At 39.2% G+C, this 25,650-nt stretch overlaps 1 protein-coding gene across 1 annotated transcript in view; it reads right to left on the bottom strand.

The window, feature by feature from the left end:
- MID2 (midline 2) overlaps positions 1-25,650 on the bottom strand; it is a 150,712-nt gene that overhangs the window by 118,219 nt on the left and 6,843 nt on the right. The window contains exon 2 of the mRNA XM_007952421.2: positions 12,756-12,851. Within this exon, the coding sequence (XP_007950612.1) occupies positions 12,756-12,851 (96 nt within the window). The remainder of the gene's footprint in view (positions 1-12,755; positions 12,852-25,650) is intronic.

The raw sequence follows: 25,650 nt of genomic DNA, 5'->3' as shown, positions 1-25,650 counted from the left end.
GTAGGATTGCCCAACCTTCCTTCCGAGGAGTGGCTGGTGGGTTTGAACCGCCCGCCTTCTGGTTAGCAGTCAAGTGCTTTAGCCACTATGCTACCAGAGCCCACAGGAGCACTTAATAAATAAATGCGTTTTGATAGAGGTTCATCCACAGAGGAGAAAGTGATGGAGGTTTTGCTGACTATTAGTTATTATTTTTTTGAACACCATGAATAATAAACACCAAACTCCTGAGAACATCACTTGCTTCCACCGTCAAGGCTAATGACGTGTCACTAGGTTAGCATCTGTACAGTGGACAAGCGTTAAGCATTGGGCTTGGCAGCATCCACTGTAAGTCAGTGTTTTGCTTTGTTTTTGTTCTGTTTTGTCAGATGGTTTGCTGCCAGTATCCTGTTTTTGACAGAAATGGAGTGCAAAAGCATGAAGGTGTTTAATTCTCCTCTCTGGCATGCAGAAAATGTGCAATTTGCCTCCCCACCTGTGAGATAAGATTTTTCTAAAATATAAATGTCCTTGCTGTGCTACCAATATACTATAAATTCCATTTCATCTGAAAGCCAACAGAAACCTCCTGAAATGGTTTGGATTTCTTGGCTGATGTCTTGGTGGCAACCAGCATCCCAGAATAGCCTCCAGGGGGTTAGGAGATTCCGAGCTCTTCAGATGCCAGAACACCCCACAGATTTGGCAAGAATTCCTTTGTAGCTGCATTAGATAGTAAACTGCTGTCTTGTGATGTTTTTTCCCTTACTTTTCACATTTTCTTCATCTACTGTGGTTATCCTTTCCTGTCTAGTCCTGTCACTCTCTTCTGTAATCTTTGTGCCCTGTGCTTGCCCCTCCACTTGAGAGGTTTCTATAAGACATCTTTATGTATTCATAAGCCCACTATTCTGTGCCAGTGCACAATTATCTGTATAGAAATCAGGAATGGAAGCACTAAAGGTGGAACTGTGTGGTTCCATGTGACCTGAAATACTGTTGGTACAATACAATCTTTTAGCAAAAGTTTTATAGGTTTAGTAATTATTCCAAAGCCAATGATTGTTTCATGTCTTTGATGTTACTAAGGGGGTTTAAGCAGGCCTGGGGTTTAATAGGGGAAATTTGCACAGAATAGACAAGACAATGCATCCAATAAGAGAGAAGAAGGCAACCTCCTCCACCAGTTGTGTCCCAGTTTCTCCCCCTTTTTTGGAAAATGCCAAGTGATTGAAAAGAATCTTTGGAGGGAAAAAGAACAAAAGGTCAAAGCAGTCCTCATGGCCAGGTTTAAATATTAAATCTCTCATTGGGTATACATTCTTCTTTCCACATATACCCTCTTTACATATAAAGATCCCTATAAGCATGGATATGAACACCCAGGCCTATCCTATGAAACAGATAGGCAGATGGATAGCATGTGTGAGGGTATTAAAATGCATTAGGATCTCTTTAGAGAGATTATCACCACACAGAAAGGTATGCTCAAAGACTATATACACACTGTACTATCCCCATATTGAATGCACATTCACATAACACACCAAGACTGGTTACACAAACATCTGTTCTTACCCAGACCATAGACACAGTGATCAAAAACTTCCAAAACAATGCATATAGAGCCATTTATTTATGAATCTTGTTAGTTTTGTGTACGACCTTCATTATGGCACAGTGGTTAAAAGTATGGACTCTGAAGTCAAACTGGATGCAAACCCCCACTCTGTCATTTACTTTCTGTGTGATTTTGTAAAAATTAGCTAACCTCTCTGTGTTTCGATTTTCCCATCTGTAAAACGTGGCTAATACCAGTGCCTACCATATAAGGTTATTGTGGGGATTAAATAAGCTAATACCTATAGAGCGCCTACAAGTAATGAGAATTCCTAGAACTGCCTGAGACGGGGTAAAGCTTTGGATATGAGATTTGATTTAAGTGAGAGGGGAGGTAATAGCAATGGACTGGACTGAGGTGTGGGATTCTATTTCTGTCCTGAAGGAGGAAATACCTGGTTCCCTAGTGAATGTATCTGTACATTCACTTCCCAACCATCATAAGGTCCCTGGATGACACAGATGATCTGCACTCTGCTGGTAACCCAAAGGTTGCTTGTTTAAACCCATCCAGTGGCACTACAGAAGATCCAGGCTTGGCGAGCAGCTTCTATAAAGAATACAGCCAACTCGACTCTGGAGCCTAGAGAGTCTCTCCAAATGGACACATAAACAAACAAAATATCTCAACTTCCCAATAATCATTCCACCAATGATCCAGCATAAGTGGTAGCAAAGCATCCACTCTTTTTCTGAGCAAATCTACATATTTGCAGGCATTATGGTATTATATTAATCACTTATAGTCTGTTTTAAATGTGATTGCATGAAATTCAATCTTTGAGAGTAAATCTTTGCTGCCAAACTCTTTGAAACTATTAAGACAAATCGTGTCTCACGGAGACTAGTTTTACCTTGCAATGTGGTCATGCATAGCTTAGATGGGGGAGCCAGCAAGGCAGTCTCAGGAAGGAAGTGTGGGTCCCACAGTAAACTGTAGAACCAGGGTCAGTGCTGCCCACCCTATTTTCACTACTTCCCCCTAACTGGATTCCCATGGCACAAAAGTCATCTGAGCATATAAGTGCCTTAGAGTGGGCTCTACGGCTTCCTTCTACCATCCCCGGCAGTAGTTCTCCCTCTCAGGGCTACCAAGAACAGGCAAATGGCAGGGGTACATAAAAGGCTCGCCACAGACTTGGGAATTCCAAGGCTCAAAACATACCGTCTATTTTTCTAACAGAGTCCATGGATGGTGCAAACAGTTAACATGCTCAGCTGCTAACCAAAAGGCTGGCAGCTCAAGTCCTCTCATAGGGGCCTCAGAAGAAAGGCCTGGAAATCTACTTCTGAAAAATCAGCCGCTGGAAACCTTATGGAGCACAGTTCTGCTCTAACGCCTATGGAGTCGCCATGAGTGGGAGCCGACCCATTGGCAACTGGTTTTTATTCTTGTAGAGCTAATTTGTAGGAATGGAGAGAAGCAATGGGCGTCCTAGAGCTGTCTCCTGACTATCAGAGCACAAATGAATCAGTATGTAGCAAGTAAACAGCTAGTTTTTCCAGTAAGCTATAATGAAGTGGAAATAAGATGGATTTTGCAGTTGGAGAAAGGGAGGATTCAGTACCAGCTTCCCTATGTCTGACTTTGAGTAAGTCACCTCATTTCTCTGATGCTCAGGTTCCTTGTTTATAAAATGGGAATTTACCAACTGCATCACAAACTGTCACAAACATTAAGTGAGATTAGAAACAAGAATGCCTCTAGCACAGAGCCTGGCACACAGTGGCATTTTACAAATAGGATTCTCCCCAACTCTCAATCCCTGCTTACCACACCACACAGCAGGACTGTCTACTGTGGACTAGACAGACAGGGACTGAAAGGACATTTCAATTTATCATTGTGGATATCTGTTGATACTGTAATGGTGATGATTTTCATTTTATTTGTTGTTGTTGTTGGGTTTTGGCCAGAAAGATTGGACATATAAATTGAAAGGGAAACATTTAAAGGTACAGGGCAGTACTGATAGGCTTTATCTGAATTACTAGAATTCCATCAACTTTCCAGGAATACTTAGGAAATGGGGGATTTGGGCAGACTGTGAAAAGAGTGGATCAAGCAGAAGGGTCAAAATTAGAGAAGCTTCATGGCCATTAGTGAGTAATCTGGAATTTGAACACTGAGAAATGATAAGTGCAGAAGGACAGCAAAAGATGGGAAGAGAGGCTATAAGATAAGCTTCATTGCACTAAAGGCAGCCACAAAACGGAGTAAGAATGCATGGCTGTATGAACTGGCTGTGAAGACATGACTGCAACTGAAAGCTTATATGTCCTATAGGATGTGTGTGTGTGAGGGGGAAAGAAAACAACATTAATCATAACTCATTTTATCCTTACAACTTTGTAATGTGTCCATAGTGAGTGTCACACTCTCCAGATATTCTGACAGTACTTAATACTCTCAACATTTTGTTTTACAGTAGCATATCACAAATTGTCACAAAGTATTTTTGAAAAAGAATTAAATGTGTTAGGTGCGTGAAAAATTATAGAGCATTTTCTTTTCTAGTCTAAAAATAGGCTATGCTCTGGCTTTGGATTGCACAATTGATTTAGATTCAACTAGATGAAATGTCAAGTGCCATATACTTAGTAGGATTGAATGTAATAGTCTGAATTAGTCATTACAGTAACATAAATGACTGAGTAGGTCACTATGTACTTATTCCCCATTGTGCATGGAAATCATTTTCTCTACCTGTAATTCCATATTGGTTTCAAAATAGGTATTTAATTCTCAGGAAGTGTTCATAGCCCAGATTCTCCCCAGGAACTATTTAGTCTGTTCCCCTTGCTCTTTTACTTCTCACAAAAATACACACCAGACATTTTGGATAATAAACATTTAAAAATCCAAAAGAATTCTCTATTTTTAAAACCATTAGCGATGAAAACACATGTCCTTCTCTGAAACTTTCCTTTTGCCCTTGCTTATAGGCGGTAATCAAGTTTACTTAAGTATCAGGTTAAAGAATCCCTTACATATTCTTGTACAATTGCAGTGGGTTTTTTCCTGCCAAGTAAAATTTGTTGAAATTAGTAACTAAAAACCAACTGCATATTGAGCATAATAACCCTTTTTAATGTATCACCTTTGCAAAGTTACTGGTGGGTTATTAAATATGATCATATGGCTGCGATTCCCAACATTTAGTGCTGCATTTTGATACATGTTTGAGTTCGTTACTGCTCCCCTTCCCAAAGAAAGTTCTAGTTCATATATTGTTAAATTTGAAATTGATTGTGAACATTTGGGAATGATTGCCCTCTCTACCCTCAGAGATGATGAACACTTTGGAAGTCCTGATGTCAGGGCTGAGAATACCTAGAAAATGGTGTGATGCTCATACAAAATACTACTAGTACTACTACTAATAACAACCAGTACTTCTACTCCTATTACTACTAGTACTGTTACTACCAAAAACAAAACAAAACAAAAACCCACTGCCATTCAGTTGATTCCAATGCATAGTGACTCCCATTGGGTTTCCAAGGCAGTAAATTTTTACGGAAGTAGATTGATTGCCCTGTCTTCCTTCTATGGAGTAGCTGGTGAGTTTGAACCACCAATCTTCTGGTTAGCAGTCAAATGCCTCAGGCCCTGCGCCACCAGAGTTCCTTGTACTATTACTAGTACCACCATTTATTTATCCTCAGTTGTATGCCAGCCACAGTGCCAGGTGCTTTGGATGCATTATCTTTCCCTGCCAGTTATTATTAGCCCAAATGAAAGAAATAGATTATGAAACTGAGGCTCAGAAAGTTATGTGTTCAGGATTACACATCTAACATGACACTTGTCTGCCCAACTCCAAAGCTACCACAACACACCACCGCCTCCTAGAACCTATATACCATTTCTGATAAGAGCTAGTTGTAAAAATTGAAGCTTTGGAGCCAGGCAAGAGGGAGCTGAGTTGAAGTGGCTGGAAGCCAAATCAGGAAGGAAAATGAAGCATGTGTGGTTTGGAGTCGGTGATCTAGTGACTCTTATTGTTAACTACCCAGTAACAGAATAAACAATTTCAGCATTATATATGTGTTTTTGAGTCTGATTGTTCTGCACTTCAAAAGAATAATGACTACCACCCTATTTCTCTCTTAACTGTCATGGTCAAATTTCTTGCAACCCTCATTTCCTTAAAACTTACTTTCTCTTCAACTTCTCTGAATTTGTCTTTCATCCTCACCTCTACACTGAAAATTCCCTCTCAAAGGTCACTAATGATCTCTTCCTGCTTGATGTCCCTGCTCCCATGGACTCTATTAAACCTTTTACACCTTGAAAATATCCATTGATATTTTGATTCTGTTTTGTTAATTTTCTTCCTCCCTCCAGAAATCACATCTCCATCTCATAGCTCTTACTCATCACAAGTCATCCTCACAATGGGCCCAAGACCACCGGTGATGAAAAAGAAACATCCAAGTACCGTGTACCTTGGCTTAACAAACCCTCCGCCATTGAGTTGATTCTGACTCAAAGCGACTCCCATTGGGTTTCCAGGGAGATAAATCTTTATGGAAGTAGATTGCCCTATCTTCCTTCCGCAGAGCACCTTGTGGGTTTGAATCACCAACCTTCTGATTATCAATCAGATGATTTAGGCACTGAGCCACCAGAGCTCCTTTGGCTTACAAACAGGAAGTTTTATAGATGGGTGGATAGGGGCAGAGGCCCTGGGGGCAAACTGCCTGGACTCAAATACATATTAGTAGCATGTCCTTGACAAACCACTTAAAGCTCTGTCTCTCCATTCCTTTATCAGCAAAACAGAAATCATAACCAAGTCTGCCTCATAGAGTTGCTGTTAAAATGAGTTAATACATATAAAGGCCTTACCTGGGTCACAGGAAATCTTCAGTGTTACTTAATAGTATAGTCTTTAAGAAGATAATGTTTAAAACTATTTCTTTTAACAAATAAATAATTGAATCCTGCCATTTAATTAAAAAAATGCACACCATCTCTCAGTAATCTCATTAAAGCACCACAATCTTTCTGTTTATTCTGGGAAAGCTGGTTTGTTGTTGCATTCTGATAGACAAACAATTAGATTGGAGATGCATCCTAGGTTCTCTACTCATTCTCTACATTCTCCACGGCTTTAAGTGCTACTTATTTGCTGATGACTTCTCAAGTCTTTATTTATCTCCCAGACATCTCCCCTGACTTCTGGACCCATCCAGCCTACTGGGCATTTCCTACCTAACTCTCTGAACTACACAGCACCACAAATCTACCATGACTAAAAAGAACTCCTTCTTTATTTCTTAAACCTAGTTTATTTCCTAACCTAGCATCACCAAAACCAAAAACCCATGAATCATTCTGGTATTCTCTCACACTCCTTTGTTACATCTAACTCATCATTAAGTGTCATTGATCCTACCTCCTAAAATGTTTTCAATTCATCCTTCTCTCCCAATCCTACTGCTCCTGCCTTACCTTGATTGGGCTATCATCTCTCCCTGGATCATTTAAAAGCCTCTTCACTGATCTCTTTGCCTTCAGTTTTGCCCTTTGACCATCAATCCACCCTTCATAGTACAGCTAGAGAAATTCTTCTAACATGCAGATCTTCGTCTATTATTAATCTGTTTAAACCCTTACATGGCTCCCTGGAGTCTGCAGAATAAAGTCCAAACACTTATGCATGACTTACAAGGCCCTTCTTTATCTGGACCCTACCTGTTTCTCCAGATGCATCTCTTGCAACATCTTCATGTTTTATATTCTGGCCATATCAAACTTTTGGTGGTTCCCTAAATATCTCCATGATGTCTCACCCTTCTGTATTCTTAAATGCCAAATGCCATCCTCTTCACTCCCTTATCACATTTTTGTTCACAAAATTCTACTCTTATTTCAAGATAGCTCAATTTTTGTTTCCATTCTTAGCCTTTCCTAAGTCTTTCAGGCTGACTTGGGTGTTCCTCCTTACTTTATGCTAGTTTGTCATCTTGCACTTATCTCCATTATAATCATTATCACTTGACATTATATTGACATTTTACCCATCAGATTCTCAATCTATCTGCAGGTTGCTTGAGGTCAGGAACCATTTCCTAGTTATTTCTCTATACCTAGTGCTTCGCTTACCATTTTGCGCATACAATTTGCTTGGTTCCGCCTCCACTAATACTCTGCTCTCTGTCTCTGCAGGGGAGTTATTTTTTTTTTTTTCCTCCTTCGACATTTGGCTAAAAACGCATCTTCTCCAGTAAATTTCACCTGATTACAGTCACTCCACTCTAATCACTCCATTATTTGATCATTCCCTCAGTGCTTATGGAAGATTTCCTCCAACAAACTTATCAGTGCTTTGATGAGATAGATTCCATTCCCTCGAGTTCTACCACTCTAAAATATTTACCCATTATCTGCTCAGATCATCCACATGAGTATTTAATAAAAATAATTTCTGTTAAAAGACCTACTTTTTATAGTTGGAGAAGCAGTCAGACATCAGTTTATATAAACTCTAAGATTCTTGTCCCTTCCCAAATCAAATACTCTTCCAGCGAGCAGTAGCAGCAGAGAGGAGACAATAACAGTAGACAGGGAAGAACATCAAGCTGGCTCAAGTGTGAACTCTAAAGGAAAAGACTTCTGAGATCTATGGAAGCTAAGACAGAAAGCTGAAATTCCCCAAACTAAGGGAAGCCTCTCCCTTTTTTCCCAACTCATCTCCTTTCCTTTCTTCTTTTCCTTTATGCTGAAGAGCAGTGCTACCCAACGCCTTAAAAGGCGTGAGAAGAACCAGAAAGAAATCAACTTGCTCATGGAGCCTCTGGGATAGATTAATCTGTCGTATTGCAGCAGTTCTGGAGGAGAGAAATAGAAGGTAGCATACAAAACATCCATGAAAGTGCTTTAATGTTCAGTGCCCTAAAAGCTAAGAATGAGACTTCTAAGTAAAATTGGAAGGACTTCACTGCTTTCGTTTGTGTTCTCTGCATGTTTTTATAAATGCTCTTGTTCTTCCTCACTTTACCTGTTGCCGTCGAGTTGATTCCAACTCACGGCAACCCCATGTGTTTCAGAGTAGAACTGCTCCATAGGGTTTTCAAAGGCTGTGATCTTCTGGAAGTAGATCTCCAGACCTTTGTCCTGAGGCCCCTTTGGGTGGATCTGAATCACCATCCCTCTGGTTAGTGGCCAAGCACAAACCATTTGTGTCACCCAGGGACCGTTTTTCTCACTACATACTTTGTTTTCCCTAGCTAAATTCAAAGACTCTGGAGGTCATCAACCATGTATATTTATTTTGTAGCTCCCAGATTGTCCACCATACTGAGTACATAGTGTATGCTCAAGAAATGTGTTGGAAAACTGGCTACCAAAGTCTTAACTATTTTCCTTCCGCTCAACATTTTTCAGAAACCTTCTTATTCATAAAACAGTGCAGTCTTGAAAGCCAAAAGGAAGTATCCATCTGTTGGTATACATTTTCCCTTGAATATGCATTATACAGAGATTTCCTTTGGAAATGTAAACAAAGGATGCTTGATGAGACAGGACAAAGAACTATATATAGAGAGAGATCAAGTGGCCAGAGTAGCAAGGTCAAAGCATGCCCTCCCTTAAATGGATTAAAGGGAGTCTTAGATCTTCCTCTACCACCTTCCCATGCTCCACAGCCCCAACAGAAAATATTTTCCAACTGCCCATCTACTCGATTCTGAAAGCTGGGCAGCAACTGTAATAGGCTACATTACCATGGCATTCAGCTAACAAATCAGTGGTGATCCTAATCTCTTTTTCTGTAATAATAGGAAAACTGCAGCTCTATTTACTTTCTGAAAAGAACAGAAGACAGGGAGAAAAGGCCAGGATAGAGAAGCAGTGTTTATGGCCCCTTTTTGAAAAGTCAATCTGTGACAAAAAGCATTTGCAAACAATAAGGAAGGGGAACAGGTTTGACAGGAAAATAGCCTATTCCAGTTTTCTCAGAAGTGCCTTAACTGGTATCCTCCACCTCCACCCAACTTGAAACGCCTGGTTTACATTGTGAGTATGTAGTCATTCCCTGTAGACAACTCTAAATTAGATACAGTGAGAAAACTTCAAATCACCTTTCAGTGTCTGGCTCTCATGACTGGCAGTCTCCTACCAATAACTTCATATTATAAAGTATTTGTGAGTATTTATGAAGTCTCAAGTCCCTTCTTTAACTGCATTTCTAATCCTGGGGCTTGTCCTGAAGCCTCTGCATACACAGGCTATGTGTTGAATGAGTATAAGTACCCTGGATTCACCCTATTATTAAGGGGGAAGCTAAGGGCACATCCCTAACCTTTCAGAAGAGATGATGTCATAGAGGACAGTCATGGCCTTCCATAAACCATCCCTTAGGGCCCCTGTCAAAGACAGAAATCCTAAGCTGAATAGACTATGTAGCTAACTCCCGAAATATACTTACTCTCACCCGTGACATGTAATGCCATATTTCATTATTCATGCATCAGTTAATGTTTTTTACCCCATTGTCTATATTTCCTGCACACGTTTATCTGTATCAGGTAGATTTTGTATCATATAAGCCCTCTGAGGGCAGATACTGTGTCTATGCTCTTTTCTTTGTACCTGCTACAGTGCTATATGTAAAAAGGTATTTTTAAAGGCTGACCTTTTATGTAGCCAGAGCAGACAGTGGTCTACATGATAGCATCCAACAAGCATCCCTAAAGTACCTCTTAAATATCTCTTTTGCTGGTTCATCATGGGGCTAGTCTTCCCTCTTACTGTACTTCTACCTGGTGGCACTAGTGGCACTTCTTATGGCTCATGCAAGAATACTAATTCAGAAAGGCACTGTTAAAATAGCACCTGTTATTTAGAGGGCTGGAATGAGTCCTCCCCTAGTAATAAAATGATAGCTTGTTTTATGAGACTAACTCCTGACACTTGGACAGAATGTTGTTGTTGCTGTTATGTGCCGTCGAGTCGGCAATAGGGCACTGAATATAAAGGATTGATTGCTTACTTTTCTATTTTGACTACAATGTGCTCAAAAAGACAATAAAGTCTTTTTGGTGGAAATGAAGAAGGTGATGATTACTATTTCTAATTATATTTTATTTGCTATTAGCTGTTTCCCCACCTTCAATCTTTAGAATGCAAATTCTAAACCAAGGGATCCCTTATTTTGACTCCTGGTTACAATACTCCCTTGTCTCATCAACCAGTGCAAATTTCCTCTACTGTAATCTAATAGCATAATCAGAAGCTTTGATAGAGTGGAACATAGTGGGATTTGGGTTAGTTGAAAGCAGAAATATTTTGTTTCTCTCCTTTTTGAAAAGAGGAGACAGTAGAGAAAAAGAAGGAAATAAAGGTAACCATTCACAGACTCATGGCCTATGAAATCTTCAGGAGACACTGTAAGTCATGTAGTCAGTTCAAGCCCTCATTTAATAGGTAAGGACACTGAGCTAAGAGGCTAAATGACTTACTCAAATTCATACTAGCAGTTACTTCCAGAGTCAAGTCTTTGTTGTTGTTGTTGTTGTTATGTGCCGTCGAGTCAAACCTGACTCATAGCGACCCCTCCTTGGGTTTCCGAGGCAGTATCACTACGGAAGTAGGATTGCCCAACCTTCCTTCCGAGGAGTGGCTGGTGGGTTTGAACCGCCAGCCGTCTGGTTAGCAGGCAAGTGTCGTAGCCACTATGCTACCAGAGCTCCCGAGTCAAGTCTAGAATCCAATTTACCAACTCACATTCCAGTGTTCTTTTCACTTTTTATGCTTCTTCCTAATTCCTTGCCCCATTTCACAGTCTCTCTAACCTTAGCTTCAACATTACCCTGTGTACCCTGTGTATAGCACCTCCCTCTTCCACAAATGTAATGCCCATCAGGGATAAAATTGTTATAGTATGTTCATCATTCCAGTGTGGCCTACTGTAAGGAACACAATATTTTTAAGAAATACAATCAGTGGGTGGTTATTCATATAATAAGAGGATTCTTTTTCTTATAAGAAGATTCTCCACAATCTTTTAAATAGGAAGTTTCAGATAGGATGAAGATATGGGATCTCAATAAAATTATTGGATTGTTTGAAATAAACTTGTACCCTTATACTTAAGTCATACAAGATTAAAACTAGATTAGAACTGTTGTAAATAGAATTAGAAATGATTTTATCCAGCCACTGCCTGTGATGAGGAGTCCTATAATATTTTATTCTATCCTGTTTATACTTTAAGCTCTGCCACCACCTCTCCCATAAAATCAACACAAACCAAATGTTATAGCTAACGTTTCATGCTCTTGAGAAGAGATAAATAACAACCTCTTTCTCTTATTATGCTCACTTAAGAAGAGGCTCACGCCTCTTCTAAGCTATGCTCTAAGATTTTAAAAACCTTACACTGGTATAGCACTCTACAATTCATAGAAAACTCATAATATCATTTGTCAATGATGAGAATAAGTGGAAAGGTAATGAGTGAGGACAATGTAAGTTGCATGGCATAGGTAGGACAATGGGCAAGGGATGATGGGAGGAGAGGCTAGGAAAAGGAGAGAGAAATAGACCTGCTAAGGAGCTCTGGTAGTGTAGTGGCCCTTGATGGCTAACCAGAAGGCTGGCAGTTCAAACCCACCAGCCACTCCTCGGAAGGAAGGTTGGTCAATCTATTTCCGTAGTGATACCACCTTGGAATTCCAAGGAGGGGTCGCTATGAGTCAGGGCCGACTTGACGGCATATAACAACAACAACAATACTGTGACAGAAACAATTATTTCACAGAACAAATCTCCTTTACCTCAACAACTCAGGATTCCCAACTTCCCCAAAACAGTAATCTCTTTCAGAAGCTATAACGTTCAGTTTGATGAAGGAAGAAACACACTTCATGTCTGATTCTCACTCTTGCTTGCTTTTGGAAAGGAGAAGGAATTGCTCCCTTGGACTACTGTTCTCCAACCTATCATGACCTCTTTTCTTTTTTCAAATAGATAATCTGCCACTTTTCTTGGAATAAGTATTCTAAAAGAATGAAATTTCTACAAGTACCATTCAGTCCTTCACTCCAAATGGCTAAGCTACACTATGGCAAAACTGAAGCTCCCCCAAAGGATAGCTTGGTCCAGGTCCTCTGAAAGAATCACAAACGTTTCTGTTACATACCTCAACCTGCTGACAGATCTGTATTAGTTTGGCCATTTGATTTTCTAGTTCACTGTTGCGCTTAACCAGGTTGGTGAGGTTCATCTCCAGAGTTTGCTGCCATCACCAAGTGTGAAGCCAGAGGAAAACAGGAATAGGGGGAGAAAGAACAAACATTCAATGAATTTCAGAACCAATATCATGTGGAGATCAGTCATGCAGTTGACGAATATTCCAAATATTCACTGCGTACTCGTGATATGTCAAGCACTATTCTAGAATTAATAATGCTGTACATTTGCTCTTAGCAGTCATTATTAGGGAAAAGATTACATTCATGACTTTGTACAGATAAGAATTTAATTATATTAAAACAACCTTATGTTTTCCATAATATTTTTAACTTTTCAAAATATTTTATAGTCAATATCTTTTCTTGATGTCATAGTAATCCTATGACATAGGGAGAACAGGTTTCTTTCTTTTAAAGATAAGTAGACTATAAAAACTATAATTTATTAAAAGATTGCAACTTTCCAGAAACTATGCTATTACAATTTCATATATATCATTTAATAATCATGACATAGGAGATGCCAGCAGTTCATAGATGAGAAAAAATGAGCTTCAGTGTGGCAGTAAAATATTTTGCAAAACTAAGACTGCAACATAGGTCTCCAGCCCCTCAGTCACAGCTTTACCCCAGTATTTCATGCTTTTCGTCTTTTCATTAATAAAAGTTTGTATTTATCAGTAGGTACCTTCAGAAATAAAAAGATGGTATTTAAGTTCATAAAAATCTAGCACTGAATTTCAGTTTTCCTTCTTTGGCACTAAGGAATGGTCCATGTAGAAGCCAGCCTGACTATATCGAGTTAAACCATCTATTGCTTATCATAGCTTACTGGTACATAGTCCTTTAAGATACATATTAGAAGCAGTTTGAACATCTGTTTGATATAATATAGTTATAATAGTACTCAAAACTCTAGCATATATTTAGTCAACCAAGCTACTCTTTCCTATTCTTTATATAAAAAATGGAATGCTATTCATCCTAGATTGATCATGGGCTTTTTTTTTTTTTTTTTCTCTAAAACAAGTTTTTAAAAATTTTATTGTGGTGAAAATATACATAACAAATTCTAAGCCATCTCTACAATTCCTACATGTATAGCTCAGTAACATTGATTACATCCTTCAAGTTGCTCAACCATTCTTGCTATTCTTTTCCAAATCATTCCACCACAATTAACATAAACTCTATGTCCCCTATGCAAAAACTCCTCCTTTTCCCCTCCCTCCTACAAATGGTAATAACTGATAATCTTTGGTTTCAACATATTTGCTTATGTATATAAATAAGAGTATTTTTTTATTTTACTTTTTTATTATTACTATTTATTGTGATTTGGGTGAAGATTTACAGAGCAAATTCGCTTTCCATACAGCAGTTCACATATACTTTGTCATATGTCATTGACCACAGTTTACCACAATGCAACAGCTCCCCTCCCACTTCCTCCCCATAGTTACCTCTTCCCAGTGTCCATCCCTCCATACTCTCCTGCCCCCTGAGCTGTCTCCCTGTGCATAAGCAGTCATGGGCTTTTTTTCGTTCCTCCCCATTCCCAGGTCTTCAGCTCTGGCTGTTGCTTCTCTAGGATCTGCCACAGTATCTTACAGTCCTATCTTACCCACCTTCCCAACACACACCAGTCTGTTCCAAATGCAATTCCCCAACTTCCTGGCCCATATTCTGCTGGCATTCCTTCCCTTAGTCATGTCCACTGCTTCATTGTTGTTGTCATGATTTTTATGCTTTGTAGTTGTTCAAAGTTCATGCTTTTGCTTCGAGGGTAGGGGAAAGAACTCTCTTGGCCCCTTTCTTGTCAATGAAGTAGGAGTAGCTCCTTAATTTCTTCAGTAATTTCCCTTGATTATATCTCAAAGAATGTATTTATTTGGATATATATATATATATTTCTAGCATGGGTAATCTGATTTCACTTTTTCTCAAACTGTATTATGGGTATCAGCTTAACCCTTGTTCCCCTCCTGTTAGATCTCTCTTGGTTTTAGCCCCAAGGAAAGAGAAGTGATTTTTCAGTTTATTACATTTTCTTCTGCCTGAGGCAGTGTCTCCTCTTAACTTCTTGAACCCTATTACTCTCTCAACCTGTGGCTTTGTCCTTAGCAAAGACAAAGGGAGAAAAGGAGGAAAAAAAGAAGGGGAGCAATCATTGATTTGGACAATGTCAGAAAAAAAAAGAAATGCAAGTTCAGAGATTTAATACAATAAAACATGTATTGAACATCTACTCCATTCAAGGCACAGTAACTTCACAGATAAATAAATGAAATTAAGATTTGTGTTGAAGGCTTAGTAGAATTTTAATAGATAAGAGGGAGGGGAAGCATAGGGTCTTTCAGTTGCACGGAAGGCCTTAGGCACTATGCCACCAGAGCTCCAAGTTTTAGAAGCAAAAATGTACAGTGTTAAAGAATATGTCGACAGTGACAGAAGTGGGGGCTGCAAATCTAGACTTCAAAAGTTTGGCCTTAAAGTGAATGTAACAGAGCTATATTTTAATGAAAAGGTTCAGCTTAAGTCGAAGAGTGGGAATTGTAGTGGACCCAATCAGTTGGTGATTTCCCCTAGCCAGAGTGTTCCAGGTTCCTAGATCAATGGAAATCCCATATATCACAAATGACTACAGTCATGCATTGCTTAACGTCATGATGCATTCTATGAAATAGGGCTTTATGTGATTTGGACATAGTGTGAACACAATATCGTAATCTGGTCCTATTTTTTCTTTAAGCATCTCAAAGAAATTTGTGCCTTAGCAGTGATTGTCAACATGCGGAGAGGGATTCGCTTTGTGTTTGGTCCTCAATCCACATCACTAGTAATTTCTCCATATTTGCTATAAGTCCCTTTTGCATTTTCACTAGCCTTGTAGCTTTTAGTGGAGCTGATCCTTTAACAACTTGGAGATTTTTTTTTTCTGTTTTTGAGGATCATTGTGGTCGTGGAGTGCAACATGCCTAAACTGGGAGCAAAAGCATTCACTGATTTTCCACATTCATACTGTTTAATAACCTTTTGTTTCACTTCCAAATCAATACTTCTCTTTGCCTTTTGATGCTACTATCATTAACACTTGTTTTACTGCATTTGGGAGCCGTGATGCACTTCACAGTAATATTTTCAAAAGAAAATCAAACAGAGAGGTAACTATACTACAACTCTCAAGAGATGCGTGATCCACAAGATTGGATGCCATTGCCTACAGGTCAAACCATACACTGTTATACAGTAAATTTTTTAGATAGAAAGTACAGTATATACATATATAAGCTAGTAACATAGGTGTTTATTATGACTATCAAGACATATGCATTATAGGTTATATACATACTGTACCATTATAAGCCTGGCAGCACAACTGGTGTTGTGTGTGAGAGGCTGTGGCAGTCATTATGTCCCATTCTCTGATTGGGATTTATAAACTTATAGGACTACAGACATATAAGCTGTCAGACATTGACCAAACAGACATCAGGTGGCACATGACTGTATATAGACATATTAGGTAAATATGATGTAGACTGATGAACCAAGAGCATATATGATATTAGAAGTCTGTGTTCCAAACTATAGCATGTTGCCATTAAAACATGGGATTTCATGGGAAGAATGTTTTCTAACAGGTACATAAACCTGTTGCAACACTTGTCATGAAGCTAATATCTTATAAATAATTCATACTGCAGAGCAGAGCTAAGATCCCTGCTGTGTGTTATTCATTTATGGCCCAGAACAGAGACTCATGGCTTCTATAAAGCACTGAAAATAAAAATTAAGGCTGAACACATAATTTTGGGTCTGTTGAAATTATGGAACTTGGGTTACACATCACTAAATTGTGGCAAATGGTTACTTTGGTCTGTCCCCTTAGCAATTTGCAGAATGCCAGCACATTTTAACAGCATAGAACTAGAACTGACAAGATGATTCTAACTCCAACCTTCTTTCATTAATATGAAAATGCTCTGAAAAATAAATCTTTGGCTAATGAAACCACCATCTGTTGATGGCTTTTTGCCACTGTTTTCTTACACTATGAGACATAATTTGAGGAAAACACCGAACATTTACTTACTCACTTCCTATTCATTTACAAGGTATTAAAACCTCCTCTCAAACTGGAATTGATTCTCAATAATGAACATATGCAAAGGGAGCAGAGAACTGAAGCAATTATGTAGTCTATTTCCTCACCCTCCTTCTCTTTATCATGCCTAGCACTGATGAGTCATTTAGAACTAAAAATGTGAGGCCACTCTAGGTGTGAATGGTTTGATTTGGCCAAGTAATTATCTTGTCTATATTCTAGCTGACTAAACAAAGAGTGTATATATTATGTGTGTGTATAAAATGTCCTTATGTCAAACTAAACATGCCCCTTGTTTGTTTGTTTTGAAAATTATTTTGTTTTGCTCTTTTCTTTTGCAGTCCAATTAATGACTGGGCCAGGCTCCCTCTGTCTAATCCCAATTAGTCTAACTTTCTCAGAACAGTTGAACCATGACAGTGAGAGCATCAAAGTGGCAGGGGAGATTGGAATGGAGATATCTGCTGGGGAGGAAACAGAGGACAGACAGTTGGCAAGGGGAGCAGGATAAAGTTCTCATTTCCTGCTGTAGGAGTTTACCTCTGGGTCCTTCTGTGCTTCCCCTTTTGTGAGAGTTACCAAAAAAATCAAACTCACTGCCATCGAGTCAAATCCGACTCATAGCAACACCCATTGGGTTTCCAAGGCTGTAAATTTCTACAGAAGTAGATTGTCCCATCTTCCTTCCATGGAGCAGGTGGTGGGCTTGAACCACTGATCTGGTTAGCAGCCAAATGCCTTATCCACTACACCACCAGAGCTCCTTTTGTGAGGGTTAGAGAAGCCAATTTATTTCATGGAATTGTGAGACTTCCACCTCCATCTAGGTGACTGCATCATTATAGCACTCACAAAATCATCCGTTTGTCTAAACAGCACAAAGTAAGGGGAAGATATGGCTGATTTCCATAACTGGGGTTTTAAAAGTCCTGAGTTCACCAAATTGGCAGTCTACACTGGATTCAATTTTTACCCAAGTTCCACTTTATTTGTGTAGTATAGAATCAGCCTTTTGGGGTTGTGTAAACTCTTCCCAAAGAGGAAAATGTGTGGCCATTTCTGAGAAAACAAGGAACATGCTATTCTTCTTCCAGACAGCATCCCATAAAAAGAAATGGCTTCTCTAACCCTCTTAAATAATTGCTGCTTTTTTTCACTGCACTAGACATAGGTTATTTCAGGTAACATTCTTTTTGGCTCCCTCAAGAAACCTAGCTATACATCAAAACACCAGCTCTTCATTAAAGCAAGAGAGAGTCTCCCTTATGGTTTAAACTGGGCTGAGATTTTAATTTATCATGCTTCATGAAGGCACATGTGTTCACACATATATGAGCACACTTACATACACCTACCTAACACAGTTAAATCCTGGAGCCTAAGAAAAGAGAGAAGCCTTTCTGTTTGTTCCATTGAAACATGTAGTATTGTCATCAAATGCCTATATTATCTCTTGCTTTCTAATAAAAAGATGCCAGGACAACATTATCTAAACCTAGCAAACTGATGCAGAAATTAAACTTGGTGGAGTCTACGGCATTAACACCTTAAGCCAGATAGTGGCAGGGAGAGTGGAATGGAAGAAGGGTAGAAAGGCCAATCCACCCCAAATCTGAGCCTTCCCATTTGACTTAAGACAAATTCATCTTTAAAAATAATCTAGGGCCAATGATCTCATTACTGTCCATGGACATGCCTTTTTTGACATCACACACTAACACTCCCAGCTCTTTCAAAAGCCAGTAGCAGAATCTTCATAAGCTTCCAGGGTCATATTCTGCCTTCTTTTCTTAACTGCTTGTCTTAAAATACTTACTTTGCTTTTACTTCAGTCTGTCACTTTATGTATCAATTACATATGGCCTTTCAACAGCAGAACACACCATCTGGTCTACAAACTGAAACCCACATCCTTATGCCTGAGTTTATTCCTTCCCCAAACATTTATTTGCTGTTGTACAGACAGACACAGGCTATATCTCAGACTGAGAGGCAGTTGATATACTGGATGTATAAGGTCTACTTTACTTGACTTTGTAAGAGAAATACCAGACCTTGAAGCAAGCTAAATGAAACCACTGCCATCTCCCTTCTTTTCAGAAGATTCTGAAACACTCTAGCAAAGACACACTTCTTGCCTTCCTTTATTTGAACAATTAAAGGAATAGTAGTTATACAAACCCTCTCTCATCCTTTTCTTCCCATCTCTTCAGGTGCATAGCATGATTAAAACTTTATAAATTATTCTTGAACCTTCTAAAAGAAAACCTGTACTAAAACTCCAAATCTAGTGTTTATTTTGATATAACACTCAGGATAGGGAACCAAAGCCAATTCTACTTTCCTAGAGACCTCATACACATCCCCCCGCCCCCATTTCTCTTTTACCTGCTCTTCTTTCTTCTCTATCTTCAGATCATTAGCGTGCGTCAGGGCTCACTCCTTGGCCCTTCACTACTACTCCTTGGCCCACTCACTACCACTAGCTCTACTTTTATGCTAGAAAACAAAAACAAAAAAACCCAAACTCACTGCCATCAACTAGGATCTGACTCATAGCGACCCCTCCTTAGGTTTCCAAACATTCCTTCCCAGGAGGGGCTGGTAGGTTTGAACTGCCAGCCTTCTGGTTAGCAGTCAAATGCCTTAATCTATTTCTCTTAACTGACCTTTCAGCCACTGGATAGGATTTCAACTCCTCCTGGGACTTGCCCTTTCAGTCAGAGTACCTAGGCTTCATCTCCTCCAGATATTTAAACAAAATATTTTCTTTTGCATAGAATACTTCCTCCCTCTGCCACCTCTCCCCAACACTATCCCATTCCCGTCCTTGAATAGGCCTTCAAAAACCTACTCCCAAGTCTCTTAATGTCCTTCCTATGCACTTTCACAATTCCCTGTACCTCTGACATTATAGCACACACCACACACTGTTTAATAACTGTGTCCTTAGTTGTCTGTCTCCCCACATTAAAGGAGAGCTCCAGTTGGCACTGCGTCTGTCTTTATTATTGAAACTCCAATACCTATTCTGGTGCTTGGCACCTTGTAAGTGTTCAGTAAATGTTTGACGAATGAAAGAATGTTGAATGACCCACTATCATATCAAACTCAATACACCAAATCATCCCCTCATCCCAACAAAAGTGATGCCCCTTCCAAGTCCCCCTTTCTGTCCTTGATACCACCATTCCTCAAGATATCTTACTCAAAAATAATTTTAAATTATCCTTCTCCATTGTCTATAACAAATATAACTATTCACCAAGTCCTATCAATTCTTTCCTCACAGTCTTTTTCCAATTTGACCCTTCTTCTCCAACAAACCCATTCATGATTCCCTGTTTTTCAGCTCATTGACTTTCCTTCTCTGACCTCTCTTCTGTGCTTCATAACATCCTATGCAAACCTTTGTCATGGCACTTAAGACACTAAATTGGAATTTTCTATTTATTTGTCTATCTATCTACTTTCATCCTGTTATACGTAGAGTTGCTATGAGTGAGAGCCAACTCTCCGCACCTAACAACAACAACAACAACCCCTACTAAGCTCAAAGCCCCCTCAGGGCAGGGACTGTACCTCATTATCTATATGCCCAGCTTCATCACAATGCCTTAAACTTTGTAAATGTTCAATAAACAAAGGAAGTGTTAATTAATTGTTTGTTAAAATAAATGAATGAATCCGAAGCCTAAATCCCTGATGTCACAGTGTCTTGCCTGCTCTATCTCCAGAGGAGATAAACAATACCACATTGTCTCATTCTATAAACCTTTTATGAACTTGAAGAACATTATCACATTTTCCCCCTTAAACTTCACTTCTTTGGTTCAGTAATTTTTGTTTCCTTAATCTTTCCTCATCTATATTATATTTCTGTAATGTTTCTTTGCCCAACATGGATTTTCACCACCCGAGAAAAATCTTTGAGTCAACATTCTGTAAATTGTTCTCAAACTAAAGATTGTTAGCTTCTTTCAGATATTAATGAGACTTTGGAGAAAACAAGTAAAAAACCAGAAAGGTAAGAGGAGCACAGATAATAGGATTAACCACTTGCTAAACTTGCTTCTAACCAAGAAACCAAACCCACTGCCATCAAGTTGATTTTGACTCATACCAACCCCCATTGGGTTTCCAAGGCTGTAAATCTGGAAGTAGATGGCCTCATCTTCCTCCTGCAGAGCAGCTGGTGGGTTTGAACCACTGACCATCTGGTTAGCAGACAAATGCCTTACCCACTATACCACCAGACCTCTAAGTGGTGCAAAGAGTTATACATGACTACTAGCCAACGGGTTGGCAGTTCAAACCCACCCAGAGTCACTTTGGAAGATAGGCCTAGTGATCTGTGTCTGAAAGGTCACACCCTTAAAAACCCTATGGAGCAGTTCTACTCTACACACTTGGGGTCACTGGGAGTAGGAATCTATCTGTGGCAACTAACAACAAAAAATAACTTGCTCTCCCAACTAAGAAACAATAAAATACCTCTTCCAACACAGGGTCCCATTAATACTATGAGTGCAGTCCAAGAAATCAATATAAATCTTGGAGGGAAAAGAACAGTGGGGCTCAAGTGGGTCTTAGGTCACAGTTTGAATAAAGCTGGAGTAAAATGCATTTTGACCCACATACACAGAAAAAAAAAACCATGTACAGATCTATGCATATTATAAGTATTGGGAAATAACATATTAAAAAAATAAGCAATGGGGAGCAAGTCTTGAACAGTTAAGAGACCACAGAGAAATCAGATCTAAAACCAAGAATGATTTTATGACCATGAGTTGAAGGCCTGCTTAGCGGAGAAACCCTATGACAGATATTGACCCCACCTTCATACACAACATATTCACTTCCATCACCAATCACCACTTTAGCTCAAATCTGGATTCAAAGATTTCACTCTTACTGTATTTTGTTATTGTTAGGCACCATCTTGGTGCAAGACCAAGCACTGTTCCCTTCTGTTGTATGTAGGGTCTCTGTGAGTCAGAACTGACACCAAAGCATCTGTGATAGTACGTTACTACATCAGTTGCCACTGAATCACTTCCAACTCAGCAATACCATGTACAACAGAATGAAACACTGCCTGGTCCTGTGTTATTCTCATAATCGTTGCTGTTTGACCCCATTGTTTCAGCCACTGGGTAAATTAATCTCATTGAGGGTCTTCCTTTTTTTTCACTGACCCTCTATTTTACCGAGCATGATGTCCTTCTCCATGGACTGGTCCTTCTGATAACATGTCCAAAGTATGTAAGACAAACTCTCATCATCCTCCCTTCTAAGGAGTATTCTGGCTGCACTTCTTCCCAAACAGATTTGTTGGTTCCTCTGGCAGGTCACGGTATACTCAATATTCTTCAGCAACATCATAATTCAAAGGCATTAATTCTTCTTCAATCTTCCTTATTTACTGTCCAGCTTTCATATGCATAGGAGGTGACTGAAAATACCATGGCTTGAAACAGACACACCTTAGTCCTCAAAGTGATACCTTTGCTCTTTAACACTTTAAAGAGGTCTTTTGCAGTAGATTTGCCTAGTGCAACACAGTGTTTGATTTCTTGACTGCTGCTTCCATTGGTGTTGATTGTGGATCCAAGTAAAATGAAATCCTTGACAAGCTCAATCCTTTTCCCTGGTATCATGACATTGCTTATTGGTCTAGTTGTGAGCATTTTTGTTTCATTTTTTTTTTAAGTGTAATCCATACTGAAGGCTGTAGTCTTTCATCTTCATCAGTAAATACTTCAAGTTCTTTGCAGTTTCAGCAATCAAGGTTGTGTCTTCTTCATATCACAGGTTCTTAATGATTCTTCCTCCAATCCTGATGCCAAGTTCTTCTTAATATAGTCCAACTTCTCAGATTATTTGCTCAGCATGCAGACTGAATAAGTATGGTGAGAAAATATAACCTTGATGCACGCCCTTCCTGATTTTAAACCATGCAGTGTCCCCTCGTCCTGTTTGAATGACTGCCTCTTGGTCTATGGACAGGTTCCACATGAGTACAATGAAGTGTACAGGGATTTCCATACTTTACAATGTTATCCATAATTAGTTATGTTCCACACAGTTGAATGCCTTTGCATAGTCAACAAAACACAGGGAAACATCTTTCTGGTATTCTCTGCTTTCAGCCAAGATCCATATCACATCAGCAATGAATCTGGCTTGAATTTCTGGTAGTTCTCTGTCAGTGCACTGCTAAATTATACTTCAGCATAATTGTACTTGCAGGTGACATTATATTTAGGTACTGTATTTGTACCTAGTTGGGGAAGGAGTGAAAAGCAACTTTTGCTGTTCCCTTACCTAAAGTGTGATTTGTAGAAACCCACTCTAGCTCCACTGAAGACTTTTCTTATCATCAGGGTGTGTAGTCTGGTTTATTAATTAGTGAATACTCTAGTTTTGGGATAGGTTCTAGTGAGGACTAACCCTCCTTAGGGTGGCTACATAAAGCTTGCATTATACTTATGGCCCCTGCACACCCAGCTTATCGACAAATATTCTCACAGAAGATTAGCACAAACACTCCTCAGATACCATGACACAGAATTATACATACACTTAGATATACAGATAGTCAGTCCCAATCACTCCTCCATGCAGAACTATATACTTGTATATGTACAGAGTCTTGCATATGTGTACAAATGTACCCTCTCTCTCAACCTAGTCTTTCATATAGTTCTCTTTCTCTTATATTCATATTCATGCTAGTTCAAAATGATCAAATGGCCATTGGTAGATAAGTTGAGAATGTATCTGTCTTGGCAGACATAACTGAGTGTCAAGTGGATGAGAGGACAAATGACTAAGACAAGTTGGGGGCTGAGTGAGAATAGGTATGTAGATGACAGAGAATGACTGACTAAGAAGGACAATAATCAACAATAAGATTCTAGAATATCATATTTTCCAACCTTGTAATTCTCATTGTGGCTTTCCTTTGAATATTCTCCAAGTATTATATCTCCCTTCTCTTTCTCTGGCAATCTGGAGGTCTCTCTGTCTTGGTCTTTCTTTTTGTGTGTGTGTGTGTGTGTGTGTGTGTGTTACTTTCTCATGGCAAAAAGCTTACTCTAGTGCCAGGTAATATTTTATAACAACAAGATCCCTGATATGTAAATGTAACTGCACTTAAGAATTATTTGTAGTAATGAATTTGTGGAAATGTAATGAGAAAAAGAAAATATGCCTGTTTATTCCTTTCAGGAAATTCCTCTATTCCCCCTGGTTTTCATCAGCTATATTTTTGGCAGGCTGTGGGCAATGGAAATGTGAAGACATCACTCTCAAAGAGAATTATAATAATCACATCTGATTTATACAGATGTCACCATAGGGTTAGGCAGTTGGAAAATTCAGCAATCACAATGAGTAGGCACTTAAAATAAAGGATATGCCATACTTTTGCTAACAATCTGGTTTTTAACATTGTCAGTAGTTCACAGGAGATTTCTTTCAGACTTCTAAAGTATTCATAGTGGCAAGATAGATTTATATCTTATAAGATGAAAACCAAAACAAGTCATAGATGCTGGTATACTTCCCACAAATTCATTACGAAGACTTCATAACAACAAGATTCCTGATATGTAAATGTAACTGCATTTAAGAATTACTTGTAGTAATGAATTTGTGGATTTGGATTTCTTGAACACATACTATGTGTGCTAGACACTGAGGGGAGATACTAAAGAAATGTAAGACATTGTGTCTGGCCTCGAGGAATTTATGGTATATTTAGGGTGGGTTGGAGTGGCCTTGTGTGGTTTCAACTGAGCACTAAAGAATAGGTAGGATTCCTAAGCAGGCCAAGAAAAGAGCACTAGTGAAAGTTAAGAGTCAGAAAAGAGAACAGTCTATTTAGCAGACAGTTAGGAGGTTAGTGTGGGTAGATGAAGACAGTATATGTTTGAAAGTCATTGGGGGAAAAGATGGAATGTAAATGAAGTTATAGAGGACTTGGAATATTGAGTTGAAGTCTGTCAGCAATAGAGAGCCACTGTAATTTAACTTTTTATAAAGCCAATATTTATCAATACAATTAAATCAATATTTTCTAAGGGGAGAATATCATGTGATAATAAAAATTCTAAAATGTAAAACAGTTTTATAGATATGCACCACATTATCACAGACAAAGACACACACACACAGAGGCAATCCCCAGGTTACAAACCAGACCTGTCCCTAAATGTGTCTTTAAGAATTTGTAGGCCATTTGGAACAGTTGCATACAGTTCTTTGTTGTTGTTGTTTGTTGTTATGTGCCGTCGAGTCAAACCCGACTCATAGCGACCCCTCCTTGGGTTTCCGAGGCAGTATCACTACGAAAGTAGGATTGCCCAACCTTCCTTCCGAGGAGTGGCTGGTGGGTTTTGAACCGCCAGCCGTCTGGTTAGCAGGCAAGTGTCTTAGCCACTATGCTACCAGAGCTCCCAGCTCCCATACAGTTCTTAGCTAGCCTTATTTTAGTGCAAGAAAGGGGTTCTGGTGGTGCAGTAGTTAAAGCATTCAGCTGCTAACCCAAAGGTCTACAGTTCAAACCCACTAGCTGCTCTGCCGGAGCAAGATGTGGCAGTCAGCTTCTGTAAAGATTTACAGCCTTGGAAACTCTACGGGGCAGTTCTACTCTGTCCTATAAGGTCACTATGAGTCAGAATCAACATGATAGCAGTGGATTTGGTTTGGTTTTGATTTCACAATAT

Source organism: Orycteropus afer, unplaced genomic scaffold, assembly GCF_000298275.1.
Source record: "Orycteropus afer afer isolate SDZICR_OR568_19922 unplaced genomic scaffold, OryAfe1.0 scaffold00336, whole genome shotgun sequence".
In the NCBI taxonomy this organism is placed as follows: domain Eukaryota; kingdom Metazoa; phylum Chordata; class Mammalia; order Tubulidentata; family Orycteropodidae; genus Orycteropus; species Orycteropus afer.
This window is presented reverse-complemented; position numbering and strand designations above follow the sequence as displayed.